Here is a 24,769-nt window from a genome sequence, read left to right on the forward strand (position 1 = left end):
ACAAGAGTTTCTTAGCCTGATGTTTAAGACCTGGTAGCACTGTGATCTTAATCTATCTTCCTGAATGTATCTCCTGTGACTTCTCTCCACGTCTCCCAGGCTGCCGCCAAACGGAATGACTCACTGCTATCCAACACACGCAAAGCTTCCCAGCCTCTGTGCAAGAGGAAGGCTCTGGCCCTTCAGCCTGGAATCTCTTTTCTCCAGGTTTATAGCTGAAGGAGTCCTAAGGGCCCATCCCTTATCAGCTTTTCCCATAAAGGCCGTGTTGATAGCACACAATCACGTGTGCCACCTACCTTCCTTCTCCTGTCCCACCCTTCATCTTATCTTAGGATCCATTGTACATTGTCTTTCTCGCTCCAGAAGGCATTCTCAGGAAGCTAAGCATTATCTTGCTCATCTAGCGCCGTGCTTTAGAAAGTGAAGGTGTTCCATGACTTCTATGAACTGATAATTTTGTGTTTGCCTCAGGGGCTTGTCTAGGTGATCCCCAGACCCATGGGCCTGTGGGAGCTGAGTGAATCAAACACAGGCTCCTTTGGCTCTAGCTTTGAGAGTTTCTATGAAACAGGGACAAGGGGAAGTCTCTTAGCAGTAATCCCTGAGCCCCCCTGGCTGGGAGGGGTTTTTGAAACAGCCGTGAAAACGAATCTGGATCCATCTCTCCCTCCAGATGTGGACGAATGTATGGAGAACAATGGTGGCTGCCAACACACCTGCATCAACATCATGGGAAGCTATGAGTGCCGCTGCAAAGAAGGCTTCTTCTTGAGTGACAATCAGCACACTTGCATTCACCGCTCAGAAGGTACCTTAGTCTGGCTGAGGGTGGTAGGCAGAGTCTTATCAGAGTCCCTACCCCCACAGTGACTTTATGAGGAAAGCACAATGCTAGAAACTTTTGGAGGCTGGGGACAAGTTCAGAATGCGCTAGAGAGACATGGCCAGCTCTGTTACCTTCATCTTCATCACCTAGCAACATGGCAGTTTGCAGGATCTCTGAGGTCCTTGCAAACGTTCACACCCTCTGATCCTAATCTCTAAATAAAGTACATTTCAAACATCAGAACACGATTCCGGAGAAATAAGGTGTATCATTTGCCAAGTTTTTCAAAAGGATGCTGAAAACCACAGTACCAGTGCAAGCCTGTCCCTTGCTCTGCGCTTAGGGGTGAGAGCAGGAGTGGGAGCTGGATCCTCCCCCTGCAGCCTCAAGCCACATCTGGCCCTTCCCTGAGTTTTGCTTTTCTTGAATTCTGTGCTTCTAGGGCTCTGTGGGAGCAGGGTGGTGGGGGTGAGGGAGGGGTAAGGCTCCCTCTCTGGACTAGAGGGTTTCTATGTTCCCTGTCTCTCACCAATTCAGCCATTACCACTCTCTGATGGCCTCCCTCTTGTACTCTTTGCTTTGAGTCTACGTCTTTTATTATTACTGTTTTTAAATTCCTATGATTTTGATGGAGTCTTGGGAGGGAGAGCCATCAAGGGCAAATGGTTAATCAGTTACTTTTAACTGAATGTTATCTGTTTAATTCTCTGCTTCTTCTTAAGTCAAACAGGTATATTTTAGTGTCTGTATTTTTCTGGTGTTGCATCTGCTTGCTTTTAGATTTAGGAATCCAAATATTAGACAATTCATTTAGCATATGATTCCCACTTTTTTTTTAACCTGCCTGCCTGCCTGCTTCCTTCCTTCCTTCCTTCCTTCCTTCCTTCCTTCCTTCCTTCCTCTTCTTCCTCTTCCTCCTGTTCTTAAAGACAGGATTTCTCTGTGTAACAGTCCTGGCTGCCATGAAACTTGCTCTGTAGACCAGGCTGGCCTTGAACTCACTGAGATCCACCTGCCTCTAGCTCCTGAGAGCTGGAATTGAAGGCGTGCGCCACCATCATCAGGCTGGATTCCCACATGGTAAGAGTGAAGCCTCTTTAACAATTCTTCCATTATTTAATTCACACACTTAAAAATGTATTGTTTATCATGGCTTTAGTGAACTTTTCAAGGATTTCTTCATGGAAGATGATTTTGCTGCATTTTCCAAGCATTAGGTCACACTTGACTAGAATGTTGGTTAGAGAAGTCAGGGGTGGGAGGCAGTGGATTTGATAGTTGTTGTCACCGTAGTCTCTTCATTCTCAGTGTTCATGTAGGGAGAGTCAGATTCAGTGGTTCTGATTTTTTTTTCTCAGTTTAGGCAAGACCCTTGAAGGGCAGTGATGGCCGCTTTCTTCCTGCTAGAGTCTCTGGGTCCTGGTGGCATTGAACGAAGTTTCACAGGAAGTCAGAGCTGGAGATGGGAATCATTTAAGGAGGCAGGCAGAGTATGGCGGGAACCTCAGAGCACCTCTCCTTTCAGTTGCTCAAAGTTGCTTCCAGGAAAGTTGCTCTGACTTTCTCTTCTGGTGGCTGGAGAGCGAGGCAATGACCTGCTGGTAAAGACGTTGTCTCCACACCCCCAGGATAGACTGCACCCCCACACAGCGGCTTGCAGGGCTTCTGGTCTCCTACTTACTGTGTTCCAGACCCCTGGCTCAGCCTCCTCTCCCCTCCTACAAGCCTCTAGACTGATTTGAGATCCAGGTTTCTCAGAGCAGAGGTAAACACCAGGGCAATTCTTTCTGCGAGCTGTATTAGAATTCTCCCACAATTCAGACATTCTTGGATCCCCTGATGAGTAGTTAACATGAACGTTGATGTCTGGAACTTAAACCCAAATCTAAGAATTGCCTTTGTGGTCTGGAAGTGCTCTGATTTTCTGTTGTGTTTCAACCTGACTGCTGAGCAAATTGCTGCCAATATGAGCCAGCAGGTTACAGCAGTTTGCAATGGCAACCCCTTTCCACCCTCGGATTTAATTCTTCAGCCAAATGACTTTTGCACAATTGTTCCTTAGGACTTCTTCCTTCATGTGTACAGTATCCTTCTCGGAGACTGTATTCAAACAGACTTAAAATCCACGGTGGAAAGTGGGTAAAGAAAGTTAATGTCACAGGCTAGTACTTTCTATTGCTATTGCCCTTCTCTCTCTCTCTCTCTCTCTCTCTCTCTCTCTCTCTCTCTCTCTCTCTCTCTCTCTCTCTCTCTCTAAAGAACAATCATTTACTAAGTATTTTTCAATAAGGGGAACTTGTAGCTGATTTGATGGAAACTCAAGCTACTGGATTTTTGTTTAAAATCTTTAGAAAGGCCAAAGCTGTGATAAAGAGAATGTGTGTTTTCACCCATGTAATGGGGGTAGGCTGGAGAGAAACATCACCCTCAGCGCGTCTTTGTTCCTATTCAGGGGTGCTCAGGCTCTCAGAATGAGCAGTTCTCCTTTGTGTTGTCTGCTCTGAGGGCTCTGGACAGTATACTGATGCCGTGGCGGGGCTGCTGGGAGACATGGGGGCCAGAAGGAAGACCATGCTGCTTTCAGCAATGCAGATTCCTCATTCTATGGAATATTTTTGTCATGGTCTCAAAGAGCGTGGTCTCATTTGGTTTTTCATGACAGGGTTTCTCTGTGTTGCGCTGATTGTCCTGAAGCTCACTCTGTAGTACAGACTGGCTCCTTATTTCTAAGTTTCCAGAAATATCCTATAGTGAAGAAACCTGGCCAGGGAGCAAAAGTTTGGAGTCTCTTCAGGGTTTCTGAGCATCTTCCCTTCCGGCGAAGCCTTAGCTTTAGGTATGACGACCAGGCCAGGTCCTAGGGGAGTAGGGCCCTGGCTGGGCTTCCTGGTTTGAACCAAATCCATCTGCTCCCTCTAGCCATGGCCATATTTTGAGTTGGGGTGCTGGAAGGGCTTTAGGGGTCATCTCTTGAAAATCCACTTGTGGTTTTAGAGTTGCCTCAATCCTCATTGCCTCCTGGTGACTTCAGGTCCAGTTTGCTACAGGGGGACACCAGGAGCAGCTTCTGGTCTTTCTTAAGAAATATTTCTTGTATAAATGAACTAACTGCTCTGGGGCAGCAAAGATCACTTTGCAGATGTCTTAGGTGCATAAACACAGTAAAGTACCTGGAAGATGAAGGGAAGTTGTTGGGGGTAGACTTTGTATGGGTTCCTAGCACTGTATTTTCAAGCCCCGTTAACAATTTCCTGCAAGTATCACTCTGCCTCAATTACTTCAAATGCTCCACTGATCCAAAGACAAGCATAGGACTTGCTGGGTCTTTGCAGGGAGGGAAGGACACTCCCTCCATGGGCAGCTCTCACCTCTTGTGCCATTTTGGTACTGGGGTGTGAATGACATCTTCATAAAGGACCAGCCAGAGTGGAGAGAGCTTTGTGGCAACCCAGTGCAGACTTCTTTCTGTGCTACTTGACAGCAGCCCTTGGCAGGGGCTGCTGGATCCCAGCAGCATGAAGCAGATTGAGTGTGTGGGCATGCAGCCGTCAGATGAAAAACAAGGTGGTCTTTGGATAGACCCAAGAGAGTAGAGGATGCTTAGCTGCTGCGCTGTCTTTTGAAACAGAAATGTCTGGAAGTAACTGTTCCCCAGACACACAAGGAAAGAGAAGAGACTCACTCACTTCATTAGAGTCTAGGCTATGGTTTTAGGGGCAGAAGAGTGTTCAGTCCCAGTGAAGCTGAATAAAACCTTCCAGAACTCAAGTTTGAAACGGTCCTAATTCTAGAATTAGAAACTCTCACGGGCTCTCTAACCATGGAGAACCAAAACCTCTCTCTCAGGGATGTTTCAGAGTTGTGTTACACAAAAGGCACGAAACAACATGTGCACACATCCTTACTAATGCAGTTCTGACTGAGAAGACATCTTGAGCATATTCTTGGGTACCTAGGCAGCAAGGTCTCAGTGAACTGGTTTCCTACTGAGGCAGGCTGCTGATAACCCACACAGGTGCTGCTTCTGCTGTTGCACCATCATTTAGGTCAGAGGTTCTCAACCCATTGTTCTCCACCCCCTTGACAAGCCTCTGTCTCCATAAGTATTTACATTATGATTCATAACAGCAGCAAAATTACAGTTATGAAGTGGCAGTGAAAATAATTTTGTGGTTGGGGTCACCACAACATGAAACTGTATTAAAGGGTCGCAGCATTAGGAAGGTTGAGAACCACTGATTCAGATGCTCATTAAACCACCAATGATCTCAGTTCCCTAATATATCCTCTTTCCCACCACCATTAGCACGGATTGGGCCTGATGGACTCTTACAGCACAGCTAACATTACACAGCAGCTAAAGGAGCCCACATGCATGAAGGCTTCCCCTCTCTCCTCTAATGCTCCTTGTTGTGTTGTTGTATGTTGCTGTCAGTGAGAGGCATAATTCTCCAAGCATGTGGAGGGAGGGGCCAAGAGAATAACTGAGGGTCATTTAAGAGAGGCCTCTAGGCAGGTGTCTGTATAGTCCTGATGAAGGAATGTAAACCTATGGCAGACATAAAACCTTGGGTACTTCTTTCTGGTATGAAGCACCATATTATTGGGAGGGTTCCTTTTCTTTATTTTAAAAGTTATTTTATGTGTATGGGTGTTTTGTCTGCAAGTATGCCTGTGACCACATGCATGTCTGGTGCCCACTGGAGTTACAGATGGCTGTGAGTCATTATGTGGATATTGGGAATTGAACCCAGGTTCTCTGGAAGAGCAACCAGTGCTCTTAACTGCAGAACCGTCTCTCTAGCCTCGGTTCTCCTTCTTTAGGAAAAATTGAGGTATTCTATCTCTTAGGTGACAAAAGAAATCTTTCTTTTAATTGTCCCAGTCTGATTTTATTTTTTTATCATTGACAAACTTTTTAAAATTTAAATTAGCAGCAAGCTTGCTTCACCTGTCAATCCCATCTCCCTCTCCCTCACCTCCTCCCCCACCCTCTCTCCTCCCAGCCTCCTACACAGTCCCCACTTCATTCCCCAGGGAGGGTGAGGCCCTCCAATGGGATCTCCAGAGTCTGTCATTTCATTCAGGGCAGGGCCCAGGCCCTTCCCCAAGAGTTCAGGCTGAGAGAGCATCCTTCATTGTGGGAGGGGCACCCAAAGTCTATTTGTATGCCAGGGATAAATACCGATCTACTGCCCATATGTTGTTAGTCAGGCCTCCTCACTGACAACCATGTTCAGGGGGGTCTGGATCAGTCCCATGCTGGCCTCCTAGTCTTCAGTCGGGGGTCCAAGAGCTCCCCCTTGTTCAGGACAGCAGTTTCTGTGATTTTTACCAGCCCAGTCTTGACCTCCCTGCTCATCACTCCTCCCTCTCTGTCACTGGGTTCCAGAAGTTCAGTTCAATGTTTAGCTGTAGGTGTCTGCCTCTGCTTCCATCAGCCACTGGATGAAGGTTCTAGGATGGCATATAAGGCAGTTGTTAAACTCATTATCAGGGATGGGCATTTAAGGTAGTCTCTCCATTATTGCTTAGTTTGCCAGTTGGTATTATCCTTATAGATGTCTGGAAATTGCAGAGATGGTGATCCATCTCACCAACCAGACATAGTCATTAAAAAAGTGTGGCTGGGGTCATGTAGGGTGGCACGTGCCCATAAACCTAATACCTGGAGAGTAGAGGCAGGAGCATAATGAGTTCTAGGTAAGTCTGAACTAATAGGGAGTTCAAGACTGGCCTAGGCTACAAATCAAAAAATAAAAATGAATAAAATATGGAGCCGGTGGAGACCCAGGAGGGCAAGCCTTCCCCACTGTCCATCCTTGCAGCTCTCTTTCCATGTCACCCGCTACCTGCTGTTGTTTTACAGAGGGCCTGAGCTGCATGAACAAGGACCATGGCTGTAGTCACATCTGCAAAGAGGCCCCGAGGGGCAGAATTGCCTGTGAATGCAGACCTGGCTTTGAGTTGGCTAAGAACCAGAGAGACTGCATCTGTAAGTATGAACTGTCATACCCTGAGGTCAGAAAAGCAATCATTAGGTATAGCCACAACTGGGACCAAAGAGCAACTTGTAGGAGTCATCCTTTCCATCCATCTGGGGTCTGCGAATTGAACTCAGGTCATCAGACTCAGTAGCAGGTGTCTTTGCCATTTGTGTTGTCATCAGACCAATAAGCATTTTTCTTTTTATTTTGTACAGGGTTTCTCTGTGTAGCCTTGGCTGTCCTGGAACCTACTCTGTACACTCTGTAGACCAGGCTGGTCTCAAACTCACGGAAATCTGCCTCCCTCTGCCTCCCAAGTGCTGGGATTAAAGGTGTATGCCACTACCACCCAGCTCTTTTTTTTTTTAATTAAATGTTTTTTAAATTTCACTGCTTATACACTGTTTGTTATAACATTTGAAGAACTTTTTAAAAAGTCGTATTCCTGTGATACTAGCACTTAGGAGGTAGAGGCATGAGGATCAGGAGTTTAAGGTCATCGCTGAATACTTGGCTATACAGTGAGTTGAAGGGCAACCTAGATTACATGAGACCCTATCACAAAAGACCAAAAACAGGGGTTGGAGGTGGGGAACATAACCCAGGATCACACAACATAGCTAGTTCCTTTTTTCTATATTCCCATTTAGTCATAATTCATATGCATGTCCAATTTTTATATAGGTGTGAGTATACAGAAATATATAATTAGTTTTTAAATTAGAAAATTACATATGTAAAATTTAAATACTCAGAGGCATATAGTGAAAACCTGCATTCCTTCCTCCTATTTCCTTTGCCAGAGGTAATCTGTCAACCACCTGATAGCTTTTTTGCGGGGGTGGGGGAGGTGGAGAGGTACTTGTTTTTTGACACGTTTTCACTCTGCAGCTGGCCTGGAACTCACAGAGATCCACCTGCCTCTGCCTCCTGAGTGCTGGGATTAAAAGCATGCGCCACCTCCCCTGGTGCAACCATGTAGTTTTATAGTTGGTGTATGTACGTTTATGCAGTTTTATAGTTGGCATATGTAAGTTTATGCAGTTTTATAGTTGGCGAATGTAAGTTTATTTTTTGGCCCACTATCAGTGCTTTCACATACAGTCTTCATAATTTTTTGTTGATGTTGCATTCACTCTGTGCAAAGGGTTGCCATTTCCTACGATTAACTTCCTTTGTAACGAAGTCAGGTGAACTTTGGTGAGAGTTCCCCTCACATTGACGTGCAAATTAAATATTGTCCGTGTGTTCCAGACATGAAGTGCTAGAGTATTTCCAGAAGCCCTGGGTACAGCAGAGATAACAGGCACACTTCACCAGAGAGAGGGAAGCAGCAGTCAAGAGTCACTTGACATAACTCCCCCTGCGTGGCGAACTGCTTCCCCACCCAGCCTTCCGATCTCCACCCCTGTATCCCTTTGCTCAAGCCTTGTTTTGGTACTCCAGTGGTTTTACACTGTGACACTGACATGGACTGTGTCTGGGTGGAAGGTCTTTCTCCATGTCAAGTGTCAGATGTGCACTAGGTGCTTAGATACTTGCAGAGTAAAAATCAATTTTGGGGGGAAGCATGCAGTGCACACCTTTAATCTCAGCTCTTGAGAAGTAGAAGCAGGTGGAACTTTGTGAGTTCAAGGACAGCTAGAGCTACATACATAGTGAGTTCTGCAGACCAACTACCTCGTCTTTAAAAGTAAAAAGTTCTTTGGGAACAAACCCAGCCCTGGTTGTGGAAACCTCAGTGCTTTACCTGTTGATTCATTCTGACTTCAGTGACTTGTAACCATGGAAACGGTGGGTGTCAGCACTCCTGTGAAGATACAGTTGAAGGCCCTGAATGTAGCTGCCATCCACGGTATAGGTTGCATGCTGATGGGAGGAGCTGTGTTGGTGAGTGATTTTTCCCTCCTTCCAGTGGAGGGTTTGCCTCAGTCTGCCAACCCCTACCCCAAACCTCTTCTTAACCCTAACCTTTAATAGTTTTTAGCCCCAGGTGCAAGGTATGGCCAATGCCCAAGGCTCCTTCACATGCTACAGTGGGAGTGGCCTACTTTTGGGTGGGAGCCCCTTTCTCCGCAAATCTCTTCCTCCTCCCATGGACGGGGCTGTTCTGGAAGCTGGTATTCTAGAGATCTGGATAATATATTCCAAAGGAAGAGGGTAACAGAGGCTAGAGCTGGCTGTGTGTGATGGCCCAGCAACCTTTACAGTCAAAGTCTGCCCTGCCTTTCATGGTGAGAGCTTGCTGGCTCATTTGGAGTTCTTGTCTTCAACTGAGAATTCGGCAGTCTCTCTGAAGCTTGTATTTCCTGGAGTCTCTTAGCCAGTGCTTTATCTTCCAAAACCTTTCCCATACTTAGTGTTTGTAAGGGTCTTCAGCCACTTAATGTGCTGTTTCCCACAGAGCCACGTAATGGCTGTTCTTATGGAGTGGACAGTCACATGCCTGCCATTGGTCACACATTTCGTGTCTGAGATTGCAGCAGAAATGGTAGCTCAGGGAATGAGTAATTTGATCATTCAGCCTGACAGGGGTGGTTTTGCTTCTCTTGTAGAGCAAGAGGGAACCATCCTGGAGGGGACAGAGAGCAATGCCACCTCAGTGGCAGATGGAGATAAAAGGGTGAAACGGCGGCTGCTCATGGGTATGTAACCCTCCCTCCTTGGCCCTGTCATTGCCCCCTTCTCTCTCTAGCTCATTCATCTGAACTTAGAGCCCGTGTGTCCCAAGGCCAACTGGACTGGGATGAGCAGCTTCTCTGAAGCCAGGATACGTTTTCTTTTTTCTTTACACAAAACTGTCCCTTACTCATAGTCTAAGACCCCTGTGCCAAGTCACTAGAATAATCAGGTTAATGTCCTAGCACTGCCAAACTAGCTGTGAGACAAGGCAAATCCTCCCTGTCTGTAGGTTACTCTTTAAAATAGGTGTAAGGGCTAGGGGTGGAGCTCAGTGCCTATCCAGCACCAACAAAGGCCTGGGTTTGACCCTCACCACAGCATAAACCAAGCTTGATGTCACATGACTATAATCCTAGTACTCAGGAGGTGGGGACAGGAGGATAAGATGTTCAAGGTCACAATGCTTACATAGTAAATTGGAGGCCAGCCTAATATATGTGAAGCCTTGTCTCAAAATAAATAAATGAAAGGCAGGTATAGTGGCACGTGCCTTTAATTCCAGCACTTGGGAGGCAGAGGCAGGCACAGTTTTGTGAGATGGAGGCCATCCTGGTCTACATAGTGACTTCCAAGCTAGTCAGGGCTACATAGTGAGACCCCACTGAACAATAAATAAATAAATAGGATGTAATAAACTCAGGGTTATCAGCAAATTCAATTAAGATAATAATATGAGGTCTTCAAGATTGCTCAATAGGTGTGGATGCTTACCGTCAAGCTCGATGACCCGAGTTTGACCCTGGGACCTACGTGGTAGAAGGAGAGAATGGATTCCCACAAGTCCTCTGATCACCACACATATTCTGTAGCAAATGCACACCTATACACATACATAAACACAAACAAAATAGGCCTCTTAAAAAGATAATAATATGCAGAAGTGCCTAGAGTCCAGTCTGTGGGATGCAGTGCCTGGCCATGGAATGTCAACTCTCTTCTTTCTCACTAGCTGTAATGACAGAGAGTTCTGGGCAGCCTCCAGCTTAGCATGGCAGTCTATCTGTCCTGGTGCCCACCAGCCTTCCATCTCTGACTCAGCCAATGTTAGTGCTAGAGTTGCTGAATGGAGAAGACTGGCACTTGGCTGGGAGACACGAGACAGTTGGCCCATAGCCCTGACAGTCAGGCTAGTGAAGAGAGAGAAGAGGCTGTGGGGATGGGACCAGGCAGATCTTTTGACAGGTTGTTATGGAGAGTTTGGTTTGGTTTGGTTTAAATAAAGCTGTTATCTACTAGCTCCTGGGTTTACTAGTCAGGTAAGATATTGACCAGCCCTTTGTTATCAAGCAGGCGACCTTTCTTATCTCTCTCTGATTAATTTTCTTTTCCTTCTTCCTGTGTGTGTGTGTGTGTGTGTGTGTGTGTGTGCATTCACACTGCTCAACAATGCACACAAATGTGGAGGCCAGAGGTATATGGTGGATGTTTTCCTCTAGCACTGACGACTTTATACTTACACACACACACACACACACACACACACACACACACACACACACACACACACACACACACTCTCCCATGCCATTAATATAGCCTATCAAAATTTAAGTCAATATTAAGTATTTCCATTACTGTGAGCAACCTACACACAATTCACCCAAGTCCATGCATTGCCATTTAATGCTTTTTTTGGTTGCAAATAGGAGAGCTGCTTTCTAAAAACCACCCACTGGATCCTTTTCCTTGGGGAGTCCTTGGCAGGGCTTTCCAAAGCCCTTCCCAGTGTGTTCAGAGCAGCACTTCTCAGCCCACTCTCTTCTCTGACCATCAGACTCCTCTGAGGTTTCCTGCAGCTGCTGAGGGCCTGACTCCTGGCCTCAGCTCTGTCAGCTGCGCCTTTCCCAGGGGCTTAGGAACCCCCCTTGCTGCTCTCCTGTTTTGGCACTTTGTATTATGGACAAGATAAAGGTTTCTAAAAACCTTGTGTCCCTCAAAATGCTTTTTTGTGTATTCTCCCTTCACCCTTCATCAAGAGTTTGGCTCATTATAGAATTCAGAGTTGGAAAGAATATTCTGTCATCAGAATTTGGACACCAATGCCCATTGTTTTCATCTCACTCATCCCTGCCCTTCTTTTTTCCCTCCCTCTCTGCTTCTCTTTATCATCTCATGTAGCCCAGGCTGACCTCAAACTCTCTAGAGCTGAGGATGACCTTGAACTTCTGCTCCCACCACCCAGGTGCTGGGATCACATATGCCACCACCCCAGGTGCTGGGATCACACATGCCACCACCCCAGGTGCTGGGATCACATGTGTCACCCCAGGTGCTGGGATCACATGTGCCACCCCAGGTGCTGGGATCACATGTGCCACCACCCCAGGTGCTGGGATCACATGTGCCACCACCCCAGGTGCTGGGATCACATGTGTCACCCCAGGTGCTGGGATCACATGTGCCACCCCAGGTGCTGGGATCACATGTGCCACCCCAGGTGCTGGGATCACATGTGCCACCACCCCAGGTGCTGGGATCACATGTGCCACCCCAGGTGCTGGGATCACATGTGCCACCACCCCAGGTGCTGGGATCACATGTGCCACCCCAGGTGCTGGAATCATATGTGTCACTACAGGTGCTGGGATCACATGTGTCACTACAGGTGCTGGGATCACATGTGCCACCCCAGGTGCTGGGATCACATGTGCCACCACCCCAGGTGCTGGGATCACATGTGCCACCCCAGGTGCTGGAATCATATGTGTCACTACAGGTGCTGGGATCACATGTGTCACTACAGGTGCTGGGATCACATGTGCCACTACAGGTGCTGGGATCACATGTGCCACCCCAGGTGCTGGGATCACATGTGCCACTACAGGTGCTGGGATCACATGTGTCACTACAGGTGCTGGGATCACATGTGCCACCCCAGGTGCTGGGATCACATGTGCCACCCCAGGTGCTGGGATCACATGTGCCACCACCCCAGGTGCTGGGATCACATGTGCCACCCCAGGTGCTGGGATCACATGTGCCACCACCCCAGGTGCTGGGATCACATGTGCCTCCATGTTTAGTTTACCCATCTCTGGGGATGGGGCCCAGGGCATTGTGCATGCTAAATGAACACTCACCCACCTGAGCTACATCCCCAGCTCTCTCTCATTCTTACTCTTGATCCAGTGTGTGAAACCTGTAAAACCTTCACTCTGGATGTTTTCAGGGTTTTCCTTTGTCCTTGGTGATCTGAGATTTCACCGCGATGCCCTCTGGTGTGCTCTGTGCTCACTCTGATCTGCCTCTGTGCAGCTTCACGCCGCCCTTGGTCCTTCCCTGTTGGTAGCAGTAACTCAGAGATCCTCTCATTTTTCGTCTCTCTGCTCTATATATTTTGTTTCACTTTCTAGATTTCTCATTTCTCCATCTTCTAATCTTCCTGCAATATTCTTTTTTAAATTTCTACTTTCCTGTTTTTCTTTTTTTCCCCCAGCATTTACTTTGGTCTTTGTTACAGGGACTTGCTCGTATTTCACGGATGCTTCTTTTGCCACCTAAAGAAATTATATTTTACTCTCTCTCTTTCCCCATATTATCTTTCTAAAATGGTTATCATTTTTAATTGTGTGTATATTCAGGTGAGTGCAGATGCCTGCAGAGGCTGGAGGCCAGAGGCATGAGATCCCCTGGAGTTGGAGTTATAGGCAGTTGTGGGTACTCAGGTCCTCTGTGGGAGTTTGATGCACTTTTAACGACTAAGCCATCTTTCCAATCTCTTCCTCTGTTACCTTTGTTTTCTCCAAGTTTCTTTTTGTTGTTGTTCAATTTGGTATATATCTAAAATCCTAAATTTTCTAAATATTTGGTAATCCTTGACTGATTTTTCATACTCGATAGTGAAGAACTGGAAAAGCCAGTTGAGGGCTTTGTGTCTGTGAGACTTCCCAGCTGAAGTCTTTCCATGTGGATGAGTTGGGCTAGTGTCTCTCAGTTGGGGATAGAAACTTAGCTCCCAGCATCCCTGGCTTGGTCTGGGGGTGTGGATCTAACAGTGCATCCTGGCCCAGACTTTGATCTCATCAACTGTGCTTCCCTTTTCCTCCTCTATGATCTCATGCATTGGTCTGATTTCCCAGAGTGTAAACTGCACCATACCTGGTTATCTGGAAATAAGAGCTTGGTGGTGGGTGTGAGGCATTAGTGTGTGGGATGGAGACAGATATGGGGGTACTGTTTCTCGGGCGACCTTTCTATTTTTTTTTTAAACTCCGTCCTCACCTGTGCTTCTAGAAGAGCTTGCAGTCTCTAACTCCTGGCCTTCCTGGATTCTGGGGTTCATATGGCTTTGCCCCTGTCAGCAGTCCCTCTGCAGACCCGAGGGATTAACGTTCTCCTCCATTGATGTGCCACTTCCTAACAGTTGACACCTTTTTGTCTTCTCTTCCATTTGCTTTGTCCCCAAGGAACTACACATTTAGACACTTCTCTCAGTGTCGTGCCGTTCTGAGAAGAAGCACAGATAAACATATATAGCTCTTGTGTTTAATTAGTACTAAGCTTGTTCTCCTGTCCCCCGCAGACTTTCAAATGAGGTAGCTATGGAAATTTCTGGACTCCTGGATGCTAACATTGAGTGAATGTTGACTAGTACTTACCTATCACTGAGAATGACCATGCAAAATGAAGAACTTCTGGAGTTCATTTTCAGTTGTTATGGCGGGCCTTTTCAGAGAGAGACTTGTGAGCAAGTTGGCACTTGCAAAGACAAAGTCATTGGTGTATAGTAAGGGAATGGTCCGGATGGGGGTTAGGCCCACCACTCGGATGAAAGAGAAACTTCTGGAGGAAGAAAAGAATATCCTCTTTTGCCCTGTTATGCACTCAATCTAGCCTGCCAGGTCAAGTGGTCACACTTAGCAGGCTGTTGGCTGGGGTCGCTGGGAACCTCTAGTGGGTAGAGAAGGTTCCCACAGGTCGGGAGGTATCTTTATCCCTCTGGTCACCAGTTTTTGGAGCAGCCTTTGTTGAAGGGCAGGAGATGCAGCAGCTCTCTCTCTGTCTCACCTCAGGTGGCAGAGGCTTGGGGTGTGACCATGAGCACCCCTCCGTGCTTTCAGGGTTGTCAAACAGTAATATCTGTATCAGCACTCCTTTAGGAAGCTAACTGCCCTTCCAACCTCTTGTCAGAAACATGTGCTGTCAACAATGGAGGCTGTGATCGAACCTGTAAGGACACATCAACAGGTGTTCACTGCAGTTGTCCTATTGGGTTCACTCTCCAGTTGGATGGGAAGACATGCAAAGGTAGCTTTCGCTTGTCCTGGAACTGGGGGCGGGGCGGCTGTGGGGCCTGGGGCCTGGGTAGAGGGAGCCCTGAACCCCCGATGTGTGGCATAGGGGCAGTTCTGCCCTTCTACACCATTTGAGTGCTTCCAGATTTGCTTATGATTCATATTGATGGGAGCTTTTCTTCCCTGGGCTAGTGGATGGTTATAATTGAGTAAGCTTAATTAGAAGTGGCTTAATTACACTAACTGTTGAGAAGGTCAGCCTCTGCAAGCATCAGATAATCCATTTCAGACAAGTGGCCTTATTAGCAAAAGTCAGTTCATGGAACATTCATTGGCAGCAGATAATATCAACCTATCATATATAATAGTCCCAAGATTGCTGTGTAAATAACGGCTGAGATTATTATCCAGAGCATTTAACGAATAACTGTACCACTGACTTTTATTAATGAAGACAGACCTGAATGACTTTCTGGTCTTTCATGGGCAAGAGTACAAAGGGTTTGTTAGTGCTTTAGTGTGATAAAAAGATAAATAAACTGGTTATGAGATGAAACGGGGAAAGATAAGATTAAGTATCAGGAATCATTAAAAAAACGTTGAGACCATCTGGTCATTGTGTAATTTGCTAAAACAAAAGCTCTTGTCCCTTATGGCTTTAGTCATAAGTTAGAATAGAAAGTGTACTCACAGGGGTTGTCTCATCTTTGGAGGGCGTTAAAGGAGGAGACTAAAATAAAACATGACATCACCACTCCTTTCCAGGGTTTCTTTCCTTAATGCTTTCAATGGCATGGAAAGTCAGAATTGCTACTGGAAGAGGGACTTGTCTGTCAGCCAGACAGGAAAATGCTTGTGAGATTGAAACCATCAGCGAGCATTCTGAAGTGTTCTTGTGGGTCTGTTTTTTTATCTGAGGATCAGCGACACACAGAACAGCAGTTTGGGGGCTGGGGGAAAGCCAGGCAGCTGTTGCCCTCTGGTTCCATAGTGCTTGTCTGTTACAGATATCGATGAGTGCCAGACCCGGAATGGAGGTTGCAATCATTTCTGCAAAAACACCGTGGGCAGTTTTGACTGCAGCTGCAAAAAAGGATTTAAATTATTAACAGATGAGAAGTCTTGCCAAGGTATGTGCTGAAACAGTAGCTGAGGTGGGAAGAGAAGGTGTTTATGGGTCCTGGGTTGGTAGAGACTGGCTCGCCCTGCTCCTGATGGAGTCCTGTCTCCAACCTGGAAGTCACTTGCTTCATCTCAGGTTGGATGGAAACTCGGTGTAGCTCACACGTGTTTTGGAAGCTAAGCAGTTAACATGAGAATACCTTAGGAAGCCTATCAGGTCTGGCCACAGCAGGGTGTGCCGGAAGCAAGGGACCAGAGCACACGAGGCAAGCAAGGCTGTGGCTGGTTCTTGACATTAGAGGTCAGTTTTCTTTTCTAAAATGTATTTTACTGCCATTGAATATTTGACAAAAGTTGGTGGCAAAAACTGTAGATTTGGATAATACTTCTTCCTAGCAAAAAGTAGAGGTCAACTCGTCTAGAACCAGTTGGTCTCTTCTGGGCCTTACAGTAGATGACTACTCTTTGAGGTGGGTGGAAGGGGGGGTGGAAAAAATACTGCTTGGCTCATAGGAAGATTATAGACTGGACCCCTCCCTTTTCTTTCTTTTACTTAGACTTATTTTTTAAATATGTGTATGTGTGTGTCTGTATGCAGGCAGGGACATGGAAGGGGTCCACAGAGGCCTGAGGCATCCAATCCCCTGGACCTGGAGTTACAAGTAGTTATGAGCCACCTGGGGTGTGTGCTGGGAGCAAAACTCCACTCAGTCTTATGTAAGAGTGGTGCCTGCTCTTAACACTAATCCATCTCTTCAGCCCCTATAGCCTCCTGTTCACCTGTAGCCTTCCTCCATAAAGTGAGCAGCAGTTGTCAACGTTTACAACTGACTTAAACAGCTTTCATGCCTTATCAGTATATAAGAAGAAAGTCTCAGGGAAGATACACCGTTGTTTATCTTGTTCCATTTCTGGGAATAAGGACCCCCTTACCTATTTTGTTAGACATCTCAGCATCAGGGGCTCATTGAAGGGTGGAGGTGTAACTCAGTTGGTAGATGCTTGCCGAGCATGCACAAAGACCTGGGCTGGACTTCCAACACTGCATAAACCACACATGGCGTCGCACACCCGCAATCACCTGTCACATGGAGGTAGAAGCAGGAGGACCAAAGCTTCAAGGCTGTCCTTGGCTACACATTAAGTCTGAGACCAACTTGGCTAGAGACCCAGTGAAACAGACAGACAAACAAACAGAACCACAAAAACCTCAAACCAAAGAACAAAACAAAGCCCAACACTGCATAAAAATCAGAATATGAAATGTAACATTGGGAGCCGGGGAGACGGCTCAGTGGGCAAGTGCTTGCCGAGAAAGCCTGAGGACCTGCATTTGGGTCTCCAACACCCACCTACAAAGCTGAGTGTGGCAGGGTGTGCCTACAATCCAGTCCTGGGAGGCAGCGACAGGAAATCCCTAGAGCTCAATGACCAGCCAGTTTGGCAGAATTGGCAAGTTTCAGGTTCAGTGAGAAACCCTGTCTTAAAAAATGAGGTGGGAAGCAACTGAGGAGGCCTCTGATGCTGACCTCTGACCTTCATACACATGTGCACACACATATGAACACATATATACACACAAGATAAAAGATGTAACGACTTAAAAAAAGACACTTTACAGAGCAAACTAGGCTTTTCTTCCTTTTGTTCTTAATACATAATTTGACAGGTAGTTCAGATACATTCTTCTTTAAATTCAGTAAGTTAATTCTAGGTAATTATTTTGTGGTTTGCTTCAGTTTGACTTGGAAAGCAAATTTGCTGTTCCATACAATGTTTCATAATGTATAGGGCAAAAAATATGTCTAAGCTGTGTAAACACATTAAAAAGGAATTAGGAAAGTGATCTCATTATTTTTGGCAAAGCCGGCGTCCACAGTGAGCAGCCAAAGTCAGCTACTGAATGAGGGCACTCTGTCAGCAACTGGCTGAAGTTAGTAACATCTCATGGAGTGGCATCAAGTACAAGGGGAGAAACTGACTTTTTCTCTTTTTCCATACATTGCTCTTGATAGAACAAATATTTGCATAGAGAGAATTTGCTGAAGAAACTGTCAGGATTTGTGGGAAAAACCAGGGAAGAAGGACTTTGCAAGAATTTGCCCTTCTATATTTTTTGTTTGCATTTTCCTTGACTCATGAACCCCTGCTCCCTGTTTATTGTTGTTATTTTGAATTGAATCAGGTTTTCATTGACCTGGAAAATGCTTAAGCTAGTCTGTCCTTAAACTCACGGTGATCCTACTGCCTTGGCCTCCCAAGAACGGGCACACACTACCACATCTGACTAACATGTTTGCCTTTTATTGTTATATCTTTTCATGGCATGTTTGATGGAGAAAAAGTGGTCCAGTCCAATGGTGTGGTTGTCACCCACTAAGTGTGACCCAGGTTTACCTATTTTAGAGGCACCAGTTAAAGCCATCCCAAGAGTTCTGGGAGTGAGACAAAAAGAAAAAACAAACAAACAAACAAAAAACAAAACAACAACAACAACAAAACCAAAACAACAACAACAACAACAAAAAACCATGATCAGGTCCACATATGAAGCTTCCAGAGGCTGGTTTGCATGGCCCTGCTTGCTGCTAGGAATATATCCCCACTGAGCCAGGGACATAGAGGGCACTGGGAAGGGTAACATGTTAATCCTCTACCATAGAAGTGTTGTAGAAAATTATTTTAAGATGTGTTACATTTGTTTATGCTGAGGAACATTTGTTTAATGATGCAAAGATGTGTTGCATTTGTTTAACTCTGTGAAGCTGTGTTACTTTGCCTGTCTAAAATAGCCGATTGGCCTAATAAAGAGCTGAGTGGCCAACAGCTAGGCAGGAGAGAGGGATAGGCAGGGCTGCCAGGCGAGAGAATAAACAGGAGAAATGTAGGTTCAAGAAGAGAGGGAGGAGTGAGAAAAGGAGAAGGTGATGCCAGGGTATAGCCACTCAGCCATCCACAGAGTAAGACGGAAAGAAAGATGTATAGACTAGAGAAACGTAAAAACCCAGAGGCAAAAGGTAGATGGGATAATTTTTAAAAAGCTGACTAGAAACAAGCCAAGCTAAGGTTGGGCATTTATAAGAAAAAGTCACCATGTGTATTTATTTGGGAGCTGGGTGGCGGGTTCCCCAAAGAGCAAAGAGCCAAAAGATAAAAAAAGAAACCAATTAACATAGAGGAATAACACAACCAAGAGATTTTCTAAGTAGATCCAATCTATGCCTTAACTAACCCAGTTTCAGCATCTTTCATAGAAAATCACTGAGGGTTTTAGTGTTAATGAATTCTTTTAATACAGAGGGCATTAAGACACAGGATCAACTGGCCTGTTGGGGCCAGAAGAGTAATTCTACAAAGATGAGAGAGACAGAAACCAGAATCGTCTCCAACCAAAGCATTTACAAACAAAAATAGAAAAATGATAATGAATAGCTAGCTTTATTATTTGTAAACTAGATTATGAACCTATCTTTAGGTATATATTTACCTTCATTTATGTGTTAATTTGCTTCCTATTGCTGTGACAAAACACTGTACTCAAAAGTGACTTGGGGAACAAACGTGTTTATTAGGCTTACATGTCATACCACAGCCTATCACTGAAGGAAGTCAGGACAGGAACTCAAGCAAGGCAGGACTCTGGAGGCAGGAACTGAAGCAGAGGCCATGGAGAGACACTGCTTGGATTGCACTCCATGGCTTGCTCAGCTTTCTTTTTTTTTAACTTTATTTTTATTTTATGTGCACTGGTGTTTTGCCTGCTTGTATGTGAGAATGCCAGATTCCCCTGAGTCATCTTTCCAACCCCTCAGCTAGCTTTCTTATACCACTCCATATTGCCTGCCCAGGGATGACACTGCCCACAGTGGGCTGGACCCTCATACACTAGTTATTAATCAAGAAAATGGTCCACATTGAGAAATTGGGGCATTTTCTCAATTGAGAGTCCTTCTTCTCAGGTGACTCCAGCTTGTGTCAAATTGACAAAAACAAAAGCCCAAACAAACCATAATTTATATAACTTAAATTTCTCAGCCCTGCAAATAATTGTGAGTTCTAGAAATCTTCAAAGCAAGTATAGTTTGCAATAGAATTTACAACCGAGGGGCTGGAGAGATGACTCTGGGCTTAGGAGCACTGGCTGCTCTTCTAGAGGACCCAGTTCAGTTCCCAGCACCCATATGGCAGCTCACAACTGTCTATAACTCAGTTCTAGGGGACCTGACACCTTCACACAGACATACATACAGGCAAAACACTGATGCACATGAAAATAAATATTTTTGTTTGTTTGTTTGTTTTGAGACAGGGTTTCTCCGTATTGTTTTGGAGCCTGTCCTGGAACTCGCTCTGTAGACCAGGCTGGCCTTGAACTCATAGAGATCCACCTGCCTCTGTCTCCCAAGTGCTGGGATTAAAGGCATGCACCACCAATGCCCTGCAAAAATAAATCTTTTTAAAAAAGGAATTTACATCCAAGGGATCCAGGAATGACGATAGTTAGTATGGGCTCCTCAACATGTTCTTTGATACAAGTGAGCAAAGTGATAGGTTGATCTGTTTTCCTTACTTGTGTGCTTTTGAAGATAGTCAGCAACCTGTGATTGCTACAAATACCTCTACTCACACAGTAGAGTTGGCATCAGCTCCCCTCTCTTTGATAATTACAGATGTGGATGAATGCTCTTTGGAAAGGACCTGTGATCACAGCTGCATCAATCATCCTGGCACTTTTGTTTGTGCCTGCAACAGAGGGTACACACTCTATAGCTTCACGCACTGTGGAGGTGAGCGGACTACCCCTCTGTGGGGAGCCCAAGCCTGGGAGCAGGGCCACCGTTAGGGCTTGCCTTCCTATACTGGGGCCAAGAGTGCATTCCTGGGCAGTGGCAACAAGAAAAGAACTTGTTAAAAGGAATAAGCTACTATTTACCCCATTAACACATCAGGTATGAAAGGGAGCACAGAGGAACTAAGTTCTGTTGGCCTTGGATTCATCAGTGAATTCACTTGTGCTCATATTTGGAGAATGGAGGTCTTGCAGGAGCTGGGACAATATCCCATCCTTTTCAGCAGAAGATAATGTTGCTGCCTTCAGAGAGGCTTGTTGGGGTACCCAGCAAACTTGTAGTTCTGCTCTGCCTGTGCACAGGCTGCAAAGTCTTGGTTCAAGCCCTATTGTTAGGGCCTGGATCCAGAAGGTGGCATTGACGCATCTCTTCATTCTGTGTCCATTTAACAGTGTATGCTCATGTCTCATACCCTTAAGATCAAGTAGACTATGCTATATATAAATCAGATTTTTTGCTAACTGACTCTCACTGCTTTCCAAGCGATCAGCAATCATTGAGAATAGATCTAGACCTTAGAACAACTTGTCTAAGGTCACTGTGGTGATTCTAAGTATCCATGGGATTGGGGACCATGGGCTGGAATACTTCCTACCAATCCTCATGCCCTGTGTGTAAGAAGAACAGATAATGGTGCTTTACTGTAGATGACAGAGTCTCACTTCTCTCTTTCCACACATTCTTGGTACTCTAAAAGCATACCCACCACTTTATCCCATCTATCATGAGACTCCGTGAAATACCCCTGGAACAGATGTCAACCTGGTTGGGAGCTACCTTCCAACTTGGGTTCAGTCCCGACTTACTGGACATGGGTAGGTGCACACAACTTTTCTTCTCTCTCAATTGTGGGAACAGTCAAGTAGTGAGTCTTAATTCTGTCTGTCTCCCTTAGTGTATAGCCCAGAGGATGGTGTAGTTTCAAGTTCAAAGCCCATGCAGGGTCTAAGTCTGGACATCTGAAAGTGGATTGTTCCCTTCTGAGTGTTCCCATCAATGGCTAAAACCTTCCAACCAAGGTTCATGTGTGTGGGGAGCATAGAGTACAATCAGCAGGTGCCAAGTACATGTCCCTGAAAAGACTGTCTGTCAACGATGTGATTCATCTACGGCTTCTTCCTCAAGGGAGAGGTAGTCAGCCCTTACGTACTATTGTGACAGGAGACAGTTTTTGTTCCACAGACACCAATGAGTGCTGTGTCGATAATGGAGGCTGCCAGCAAGTTTGCATCAACACAGTGGGTGGCTACGAGTGCCAGTGTCACCCAGGGTACAAGCTCCACTGGAATGAAAAGGACTGTGTGGGTAAGAAGCTCCGTCCTTCCATAGTTCACATGTGGCTACAGGCTCACCGAGTCCAGAGGTTTGAGACTCTGTATGCTCCCATACCCCACTGTGCCCCAAGCCCGCCTTCCCATGGAGTCTTTCTGAAGCAGCAGCAGCAGCTGGTCTTTAACAGGTCCAAAAAGCAGGAGATACTTTGCAGGCTCCTTCACATTTAGAGCTGTGCTTCTGCATGGATTGGTGCTTCCTTCGGTTTCGTGGTTGCTTCTTTGCATGAACAAACAACAGACAAGTGCCTCCTGGGCCTCAGCGGGAGGAGGGGCTTGAGTCAGCTGGGCGAGGCTGGGGAGGGAGGTCAGCTCTGCTGTCTCTGCTCAAGACTAGGCCATTGGTGCTTTCATCACACAAGTGTGACTCTCATCACACTTGCATCCATGCTTCTGTTACCTTAAGTATCTGTGTTTTGTCCTGTCTAGAAGTGAAGGGCTTCCTGCCCACTAGCATGGCACCCAGTGTGTCCCTGCACTGTGGTAAGAGTGGTGGAGGAGACAGGTGCTTCCTAAGATGTCACTCTGGCATTCACCTCTCCTCAGGTGAGTGGCGTAAATCCCTGGGAAGGTTCTCATGGCAGGGCCTATGGGTGTCAGATACGCTCAAAGGGCTTTCTGGTTCTGGGCCAGATGCTTCTCAGCCAGCAGAGGCCCTTGCTTTGAGAGCCCATGTCCTGGGTATTTTTCTGGTGGAGTTTTACCTGGAGTTGGGGAGGGGGCGACTTTAGTTGATACCAAGATAGTCTGTCATCTTGACAATTCCACATTCTATCTGTCAGGACTGCAAGAGGCCTACTCTGTCAGCTGCGGCTCTTCCTCTTCTCTCAGAAGCAGACAGCAAAAATCAAATGACTCTGATTTTGGGGGTAATTACCAAACTGTGTTCTTGCAGGGGCTCAGTGCATTCAGTGGGCTTCTTTCATGGGGTGCTGCTAATGGGGGTGGCTTTGTTTGCTTTTTTCTGGGCACATTACAGGGTGTTCTTGCCCACAGCTGTGGTGTTGGATTCTGATTTGCCTGTGGAAACCATACTTACTGAGTGTCCCTTGTGTACTTGGAGGTCCTGTTCCGCCTGGGTGGGTCACGTATTGACAAGAGGTCCATATGCTCTATTCCAGAGCACTTTAACAGTCCAGTAGGGACCATACCTGACACCTATGGCATTGGTGGAGGTGGCATGGACAGAGCAGGGGAAGTGGAGTTCTGTCTCAAGAAAGAGACCTGAACCTCCTCTAGTTTGTCACAGTGCTAACAATAAAAGTCCAATGTTTTCTGGAGTCCTCAGCTTCCCAGATAAGGACACATTTGCCATTTTGTTACAAAAACTATCCAAAATGAGAGCCGCATTATATCTTGAAGTCTATTATTATAAAGATGTTAAAAGTTTGAAATGTCAAGAAAGATTGTAGTTTTAGAAGTTAAAATACTCCATCTACTCTATGCTATATTCCATTGAATAGGCTATTTAAATTATTAATGCGCATTGGTGTTTTGTTTTCCCTGTGGAAGGGCATTGGGTTGTAGTTACAGACAGTAACTGGGTGCTGGGAATTGAACCTGGGTCCTCTGTAAGAGCAGCAAGTACTCCCAACTGCTGAGCCATCTCTCCAGTCCCTGAATAGGCTATTTAATCCACTTGAAACTGTGCATTAAATATTGGAGGCAGGTTTCACTTTGTAACCCAGGCTAGCCTGGGATGTACTATGTAGTTCAGGATGACCTTGAATTCATGACATTCCTGCTTCAGTTGCTTGTGTGTTGGGATTATAGGATTATATGCACACTTGGCTGCATCAATTTTATTATTATTCTCATTAACCAAAGAAACCAAGACCCAGAGGGGTGGAAGACTTATTCAAAGTGACTCAGATAAGAAATAGAGGAGCCAGGTTTTGAACTCAAGCAGTTTGAATTCAGAGTCTTAAGTGCTGTTTTTGCTGCCCTTTCTGATTAATGTTAGGACTAAGCCAGAGGACACAACATGGTCTGACACCAATTTCCCCAGTGGTAATTCCTTGGTCATCTGGGATGCTCTAAACACCAGCAAGCAAATAGCTAACAGTCCTTACTATGTACCAGGCAACCAGCTAAACATTTATTTCTGCCATTATCTCATTTCATCCTTAACAATATCCTGGTAAAACAGGTGCTTAGCTGTGTGCATTTAACACACAGGAACCTGAGCTGGGGAAGATTAAGGAAGGTGCTGAAGTTTTCACAGACCAGAAAGCTTTCAATTAAAGGCATGGGTTCCAGCCCAATGTATAGTTAAGATCAATTTTGGGAGAACAGAGTTCTGTACTCATTCCATCCCAGAACCCAGAAGTGGTAGTCCCTTCTGGACTGGCAGCTCCCTCAAATCCTGATCTCTCTGGGAAGCCACACCTAGAAGAGACTTCCCTCAGTAATCTTACTCAGATTTGAGCAGGAGGATACTTGCCTTTCTTCTCAGGAAGACACAAAAATCACCTGGCTGTGGAGACTCTTTGAGGTCCTTTTTCTGTTACATCTGAACATTGGATCCATCTCTCCCTTGAGATAAGATTATCTCTGAGGAGGCTCCAGGTGACCCTATGCATTACCCTGTGGTAATGGACACTCCATGATCCACGCACACCTTTAGTGGATCATCTCAAGGGTTAGAGGGATTCATCAGCTACAGCGTGTGGTGAGACCCAGCCAGTGGGAGCTTACTACCACCCACTGGGTGTTCTCTTCCTTTGCCTATGAA

The 24,769-nt window shown here is 45.8% G+C and overlaps 1 protein-coding gene across 4 annotated transcripts in view; it reads left to right on the plus strand.

The window, feature by feature from the left end:
• Positions 1-24,769, plus strand: part of Scube2 (signal peptide, CUB domain and EGF like domain containing 2) — a 66,328-nt gene that overhangs the window by 9,199 nt on the left and 32,360 nt on the right. For 2 of the 4 annotated variants that reach the window (XM_013117482.3, XM_005075689.4), the window contains exons 4-13: positions 677-811; positions 6,699-6,824; positions 8,590-8,706; positions 9,372-9,461; positions 14,629-14,745; positions 15,740-15,862; positions 20,525-20,641; positions 21,887-22,009; positions 22,465-22,581; positions 22,818-22,904. In XM_013117482.3, coding sequence (XP_012972936.1) covers positions 677-811; positions 6,699-6,824; positions 8,590-8,706; positions 9,372-9,461; positions 14,629-14,745; positions 15,740-15,862; positions 20,525-20,641; positions 21,887-22,009; positions 22,465-22,581; positions 22,818-22,904 — 1,152 coding nt within the window. The remainder of the gene's footprint in view (positions 1-676; positions 812-6,698; positions 6,825-8,589; positions 8,707-9,371; positions 9,462-14,628; positions 14,746-15,739; positions 15,863-20,524; positions 20,642-21,886; positions 22,010-22,464; positions 22,582-22,817; positions 22,905-24,769) is intronic. The other 2 variants (XM_040756500.1, XM_021230460.2) reach the window with 2 other exon arrangements.

The sequence above is a fragment of the Mesocricetus auratus genome, unplaced genomic scaffold (assembly GCF_017639785.1).
Source record: "Mesocricetus auratus isolate SY011 unplaced genomic scaffold, BCM_Maur_2.0 Super-Scaffold_4256, whole genome shotgun sequence".
Lineage (NCBI taxonomy): Eukaryota > Metazoa > Chordata > Mammalia > Rodentia > Cricetidae > Mesocricetus > Mesocricetus auratus.